The sequence below is a fragment of the Jatropha curcas genome, chromosome 6, assembly GCF_041381405.1.
Source record: "Jatropha curcas cultivar XTBG-Jc1 chromosome 6, XTBG_Jcur_1.0, whole genome shotgun sequence".
Classification (NCBI taxonomy): domain Eukaryota; kingdom Viridiplantae; phylum Streptophyta; class Magnoliopsida; order Malpighiales; family Euphorbiaceae; genus Jatropha; species Jatropha curcas.
Window position 1 is genome coordinate 995,078 of NC_143156.1, and position 8,319 is coordinate 1,003,396.

General features: G+C 34.4%; 1 protein-coding gene across 1 annotated transcript; it reads left to right on the forward strand.

Moving 5' to 3' along the window:
• Positions 1-2,829: 2,829 nt before the first annotated feature.
• LOC149495195 (uncharacterized) lies at positions 2,830-3,772 on the forward strand. Its single transcript, XM_089722606.1, has 2 exons — positions 2,830-3,483; positions 3,726-3,772. The coding sequence occupies exons 1-2, from the start codon at positions 2,994-2,996 to the stop codon at positions 3,770-3,772; spliced, it is 537 nt and encodes a 178-aa protein (XP_089578732.1). The 5' UTR covers positions 2,830-2,993.
• The last annotated feature ends 4,547 nt before the right edge of the window (positions 3,773-8,319 follow it).

The following is an 8,319-nucleotide window of genomic DNA, read 5'->3' on the forward strand; positions in this document are numbered from 1 at the left end:
TTAAAATTCTTAAAATAACCCAATAATTTCATACAACTAACTCAGAAAAGACATAAAGGTTTGACCAATATATCATTATAATTAGATCATGACAAACATAAAAAGATAAGATAAAATATTAGATAAAATTACTAATGAATATAAAAAATTCATTAATACCCTTCTCATTCTGTCTTGATAAAAGAAAACAAAAAATGACATCTTCCATTGTTTATGTAATTCCAAGAAATGCCATTCAAGTCTTTTTTTTTTCTTTTTTTTTTTCAAGTTTTATTTTGTTTACATAATGGACCATAATGCAATTCATTTCACTTGTCTATCTTCATTCTTTCTTTAATTTTTTTAGCAATTGTCTCCATCTACGCTTATACCGGAATTTTCATATGACTTTTAATTAGGTCATGGCAAACATAAATCATTATTCAACAAAAGAATGTGATAAGTTGTGAACGTATTAAAATTAGATAAACATAAATCATTAATCAAAAAAAGGATGTGGTGAGTTGTGAACATAATAAATTAAATAAAATAAAATACTAAATTATAAATGAATAAAAACATCCAAGAATTTCCTTTTCATTCCGTCTTGCTAAAAGAAAATAAAGAATGACTTCTTCCATTGTTTGTGTAATTCCAAGAAATGCAATTCGAGTCAACAAAGTTGTGTTATAATTCATTACATAAACAAAATAAATAAATAAATAAAGACTTGAATTGCACTCGTTGGTGTTAGGATAGATATGTTTGTAATTCAAATGTGTTTAGTCAATCTGAATTACATAAATAATGAAAGAAGTCATTCTTTATTTTCTTTTATCAAGACGTAATGAGAAGGATATTAATAAATTTTTTATATTTATTGTGAATTGAATATTTTATCTTATCTAATTTTATTACGTTCACTCAGCTAGTCACATCCTTTTATTGAATGATAAATTATTTTTATCATGACCTAATTAAAAGTCATATTGTAATGATATATTGGTCAAACTTTTATTTTATTATTTATGTCTTTTCTGAGTTAGTTGCATGAAATTATTGGGATTATTTTTAAGAAAGTTAATAGTAAAAAAAAAAAAAAAAAAAAAAAAAAAAAAAAACTTGAAAGCTGTTCCATATCGTTTTCTCCCTTGTTGTTTTTCTTTTCTTATCTAAATTTGTCAAATAGGTGTTGTAAGTTGAACACTCTTAAAATATTTAAGGTGCTGAATTGGTAAGAAAAATGATTTTTAGGGTATGAGTCGGCAAGAAAATTAATTTTAAAAATTTTGATTATCAATATAATTTTTAATGTAATTCCATTAAATTAATTATGTTATTTGATAAAGAAGTTAAAAACTACAATGGGTTAACTAATGGAATTAAAATATAAGTTAAATTCATTAAAATTTATTGATGTCGAATTATATCTTTTTACACTCTTAAATTATAAAAAATTATGACATTTATAACCATTACAACTAAATGTAAGAGAATTTGAAAAGATTCAATAAATAATTATATTTGTTCAATTAAGATATTTAATATTATAATAATATATTTTTATATAAATTATCTAATTACAATAATTTCTTATGCTAATAAAATTTTCAGTTTATTACATGAAATCAATCAGTTATATTAGGAATTAGACTAGTTAATGATATTAGAACCTAACTAGGAGAAAGCCCGTGCAATACGCGGTTTATTTTATTATCACATTGTATATTTTATATATTTTTGAAATTAATAATGAATTATAGATCATTTGCGGAAAAGTTAAAAATTAATGTAAAGAACTTTAATAATGAATCGGACCAAGCTCATGATCCAATTGTCATGCTAGCCTTTATTCGAGAACTTTTTAATAATTATTTTGGAATATTATATAATTAAAAAAATTATTAATACCGTTAAACTCTTAGAATTTGAGGAGTAAATAATTGTGGATTGTGAATTAGCCCCTTGTAGGCTTAATTGAGCATATCTATATTTCCATTGATGAGCAATGTAGTTCGAAACTGATGGACTGTTTATGGACGGCTTAAGGCCGAACTGGAGAATTAGTTATGTCCGATCTGATTGACTATTTATGGATCGCCTAAGTCCGAATTTATTGATCTCCATTTGATTGTGCTACCTATTAGTTTAGGGAGCTATAAGGATGTCCCTCAGGAGTAATAAGGCTGATGTGTCTAGGCTTGAGTAATGGAGTAATAAGGGTGAATTCTGTAAATATTATTTATTTGAATGGGTCTTGTGGTTGAGATTCTTAGGGTGATTTGTTCACTTACTAGTGATATTTTCCACTATTTCTTCCTATTTTTAGGCAACTTCTGTTACTACTCTTCTTATTTAAGTGGCGTGTATATTGTAAGTTTGATATAATAGAGATTATATTCTATTAAAACTCTTTCTTTTCTACTTTGTTATCTTGGTATCAGAGCAGTGACGATCTTCCTATCATGGCTTCTTCAACTCTGAATGTTGCCAACTTCGTCACATTGAAACTAAAACAAACAAATTATCCACTTTGGAGAGAACAAGTTTTGAGTCTAGCTGAAAGCCAGGAGTTATCTGATCATCTTGATAATAGCTTCCCTGAAGATCAGAAATTCAATTCACCACCCAACCCAATTCCCGAAAATTACCAACCACAATCTTCCGATAATTTCAAAACATGGCAAAAGTCCGATCGAATACTCCGCGGTTGGATCTGTGGAACATTGAGTGAGGAATCGCTTGGCCTTGTAATCGGATTAGACACCGTTCATGCCGTCTGGAGGGCATTAAAAGATGCATATGCCCAAGACTCACAAGAGAGGGAATTTACCCTCCGACAGTAATTGACCTATTTTCGCAAAGAAGAGAATCGGTCGATCACCGAACATCTGCGATTGTTTAAAGAAATCTGTGACAATTTAGCAGCAATTGGGAAAACTGTTCCCGATGGTGAGAAAATATTCTGCCTTCTTACCAGTCTGGGTCCGCAGTACGAAACATTTACAACAACAATGCTCAAACCACCAAGACCGACGTTTAATGAACTGGTCTCACAACTGAAAAATCACGATCAGCGACGGATGTGGTTTTCCACACAATCCGAAATAGGAGTTGAACAAATCGCTTCTCATGTGGCTTTCTATGGAAATCAACAGACTTTGTCTAATTCCTCATCAAATCGGCATCCTAAATTCAACTCACAAGGACGTGGTTTTCAAGCTCAACAAACACAAGGGTATGGCCAACACAAAGAATCTAATTCTTCTCAGCGACGACCTCCTCCGCCAGGACGTAGGAGAATGACACCAGCTGAACGGGAACAATATAAGAATGAAGTCTGCCAATACTGCAACAGAGCTGGTCATGTAGCAAAAATCTGTTGGTGGATTCCACAAGACAAACAGACCAGCCCGGCTCAAGCTCTCACAGCACTTACATTGGATACTGATGTCGTTGACACCGATTGGGTAGCAGATTCTGGTGCGTCGAACCATATGACAGGTAATAAAAATCTGTTACATAAGCTTACAGACTACTATGGACCTGATTCTATAACCATTAGAGATGGAACTTTTCTTCCTATCGATGGTGTTGGAATGACTTCCATAGAACAGAAACATAAATTACCTATTTCAAATGTTTTATCAGTTCCTGCTTTAAAAAAGAATTTGTTGTCTATAGGCCAATTAACAGATGATTATCCAGTCAATTGTGAATTCTCTAATGTTTCTATTTCTGTAAAGGATCGACAAACGGGACAAGTACTGCTACGAGGACCGCAGAAACATAATCTTTATTTTTTGTCAGGAAATCCCAAAGCACATTATTCCAATCGGTTTAAGACTGTGACAGCAGACATTTGGCATCAACGATTGGGCCATCCTCAAACATCTACAATTTCTGTTTTATTTAACAAGAATCTTATAGATGTTCAAGGTTCCTTGCATTCAAAATCTTTATGTGATAGTTGTCAGTTAGGGAAGTTGAGTAGATTTCCATTCAGTTTGTCTTCGAATAATAGTTCCTCTGTGTTTGAAAAAATTCATTGTGATTTATGGGGACCAGCCCCTATTTTATCTTTTGCAAAATTCAAATATTATGCTTGTTTGGTTTATGACTATTCTAAATATTCGTGGCTTATACCATTGCGGAAAAAATCTGAATTTTTTGTTGCGTATCAAGCATTTGAACAATATGTTCTTCGACAATTTGGGAAGACAATCAAAATCTTCCATTCCGATGGTGGAGGAGAATTTTTAAACACTGCTTTATCTTCACATTTTCTTGCACAGGGAATTAAACATCAAGTCTCTTGTCCACATACACCTGAGCAAACAGGTAAAGTTGAGCGACGACACCGTATTATTCGTGAATTAGGACTAACAATGATGTATCATAGTCATGTGCCATTGTCTATGTGGGTTGAAGCTTTTCAAACTGCTGTTTTTTTAATGAATAGGTTGCCATCTTCAGTTTTAGGACATGACACACCATATCATAAATTGCATGGTTCTCATTTTGATTATAGCTCACTGCGTGTATTTGGTTCTAAATGTTTTCCGTATATTTGGGACACCAAACGACATAAGTTTGATCCTAAATCATGCTTATGTGTTTTTTTAGGCTATAGTGAAAAATACAAAGGGTACAAATGCTTCAACCCTATAACAAAAAAATTCATTATTTCTCGTCATGTGAGCTTTGATGAAACTTCTTTTCCATACAAGTCTACTTCCTCTGATAAAATGTTTGTTGTTCAGCTTATAGACTCTTGGTTACCGTCCTCTGAAGCTAACAATTCTGCTTTAAGCTCTGCTAAAAGTGCAGGTACATCTTCATTACCAGAGAATGTCACAGCTGAACAAGACAATTTGGTCATACAGAGTGGAGGTCCTGCAACTCCTACACCACCAGTAGTTACTGCCATATTTGACCAGCCATTTGAATCCACACCAGTTTCAGACCAAGTTTCTGCACTTGTTCCTGCTCCTTTACTACTACCAGCAGCTACCACACAGCAACAAGACCAACTTCAAGAACTTGTTATGCCCCTTTCCCCGACAGAACAGGAACAAGCTGCACCAACGTCGTCGTCAACGTCACCTATAGCAGCAAACATTGAAATACACTCCCCTGCAGAAACTGAGTTGGTTGATGATCATCCAACTGCCACAATTCCTCAACCCGATTCCTTGCTCACTTTCGATTCACAGGACATGCCACTAGCTGTCACTGCAGCTGAACAAGAGGTTAATTCCCCAGAAACTTGCAGAGATCAAGAAGCATTGTTGCCTGAAGATGGACTGTCCACACCGACTGGTTCCACCTCTTCGACTGCAAACTCAGATGATCAGGTTCCCGATGAAGCATTGCAACCTCGACACGCGATGGTCACAAGATCGCAATCAGGTATTGTAAAACCCAATCCTCAATATGCTTTGAATGTGTCTAAATCTTGTGATATTCCACCTGAGCCTAAAAGTGTCAAAAGTGCTCTTGCACATGAAGGCTGGAAACAAGCTATGATTGATGAGTTCCAAGCTTTACATTCTAATCAAACTTGGATACTAGTTCCACGACCACAACATGTGAATATTATAGGGTGTAAGTGGGTTTTTAAAGCTAAACTTAATTCTGTTGGGACTTTGGATAGATTAAAGGCACGACTCGTAGCCAAGGGGTTTCATAAAAAAAATGGTGTCGACTACACTGAAACCTTTTCCCCTGTCATCAAACCAGGCACTATTAGATTAGTACTATCAGTTGATTTAGTGAAGCAGTGGCCGATACGTCAATTGGACGTTAAAAATGCCTTCTTGCATGGGTTTATAACCGAAGATATTTATATGGATCAGCCACCTGGGATGCGAGATCCTACTTATCCCGATCATGTTTGTAAGCTACAACGTGCCTTGTATGGGTTGAAACAGGCTCCTAGAGCCTGGTTTAATCGGTTGAGTACTTTTCTCATTGACTATGGTTTTACATGTAGTTTGGCTGATCCTTCTTTGTTTGTCATGCATACATCAAACGGTATCTTGGTTTTACTCATATATGTAGATGATATGTTGTTAACAGGGTCTTCTATGGCTCTAGTTCAGATTTTTTTGCAGGTATTGAGCAAGGAATTTTCTATGAAAGACCTTGGGCCATTGCATCACTTTATAGGAATTCAAGTCCAAACCATTGATGCTGGTTTACATTTAAATCAGACAAGATATGCAATCTCAATCTTAGAACGAGCTCAAATGGTTGATTGTCAGCCAATGCCAACACCGCTTGTCCAACGAAATGAAGACACTTCGGATTCCACACCAGTTGGTGATCCAACTTATTTTCGGGGCTTAGTTGGCTCATTACAATATTTGACGCTTACACGTCCGGATTTATCCTATAGTGTCAACTATGTTTCTCAATTCATGCATAATCCCACATTGTCTCACTTAAAACTTGTTCGACGTATTTTACGCTACTTAAAAGGAACGATTCATTATGGTCTTTCTTTTCATTCCGGTACATCACTTGTTCTTAGTGCTTTTTCAGATGCAGATTGGGCGGGTTGTCCAACCACACGGCGATCAACTACTGGCTACTGTACATTTCTTGGATCGAATATCATCTCCTGGTGTGCCAAAAAGCAACATACCGTTGCTCGTTCCAGCACTGAGGCCGAGTATCGGTCAATGGCTCACACAGCAGCCGAACTTACTTGGCTTGGCTTTCTCCTGGATGACTTGCACGTATTCCCCAAGCGGCCGCCAATTTTATATGGCGATAATCTAAGTGCCTTACACTTGACAATCAATCCAGTCTTACATACACGCAGCAAACATGTTGCCCTTGATTATCACTATGTCAGGGAACGCGTTGCCCAAGGAGTTTTGATCACCAGATACATTCCTTTAGCATACCAGGTTGCTGATATATTTACAAAGTCCATGACAAAGGCTCGCCTAGCACAGTTTCGACGCAAACTATGTCTCCAGCCTGTACATAGTTTGAGGGGGGATATTAGTTTAGGGAGCTATAAGGATGTCCCTCAGGAGTAATAAGGCTGATGTGTCTAGGCTTGAGTAATGGAGTAATAAGGGTGAATTCTGTAAATATTATTTATTTGAATGGGTCTTGTGGTTGAGATTCTTAGGGTGATTTGTTCACTTACTAGTGATATTTTCCACTATTTCTTCCTATTTTTAGGCAACTTCTGTTACTACTCTTCTTATTTAAGTGGCGTGTATATTGTAAGTTTGATATAATAGAGATTATATTCTATTAAAACTCTTTCTTTTCTACTTTGTTATCTCTACCTACAGCCATTAGATGAAGTGATGTTAATTTATGCACCAATGGAAGCCTCGCAAATTGAGTATGATACAAGGTTCCCAAGAGTGTAGGCAATTGAGGCTGATCTCGGAATACTGGCAATTCAACCTGTAATTGCATCAGCTCATCGACCATCTAATCGGCACCCCAATAGTCATCGAAGTCCATGACACAATGTTTCTCTGAGGAACTTCATCGAATAGGATTCTTGCATCGTTTAAACACGCACATTGAAAACAAAGTAATATCAATATCTCATGTTAATGTAAATAGAACACATGTATCTATAATATAGGAAACATCTTATCTTTATATATATATTTTTTATATAGGAGCTATGCTTCAATATTTGTGTAGTTTTACTATAGAAGGTGTACTCCACGTTCACCGCACCAATTGTTAAACTTTCAGAATTTGAGGAATAAATAATTGTGAATTGTGAATTAGCCCCTTGTACGCTTAATTGAGAATATTTATATTAGTGGAGAGATAATTATGGTTGGATAAGGAAAGCAGTAATTCTAGTTTATTTACTAGTTAGAGTTTATTTAGGAGTCTAATATCCTTCAATATATATATTATTCTTTTATATATCAATAATATTAATGTTCAATTATTAATATTATCAAATACTATTATTGTTTAAGATGGGGTTTGGTTCAACTGATTTATACAGTTGATAGCTGTTTCGTATCTAATGGCTACTATTTTGTATCCAATAGCTGGTAAATTGTTCAAATTTTGGTTTTAAGATAAAAAGTAATTTAATTAAATTACACTTGATTTTGTTATAATTTAGGAGAATTAATAGTTTTCTTAATACCCATACAAAAACGTTAAACGATTTATATGTTGGAAGAGATGAACCAGTAAATACTAAACATGATTAGGCAAAGTAATCACTTTGTTTGATAGCCATCAAGAAAATAGGCCGAGTCAATTAGGACAAAAAAAAAAAAAGTAAAGAAAGATGGAGAAAATGTTTAATAAAAAGACTTTGTTAATGATTAAAAA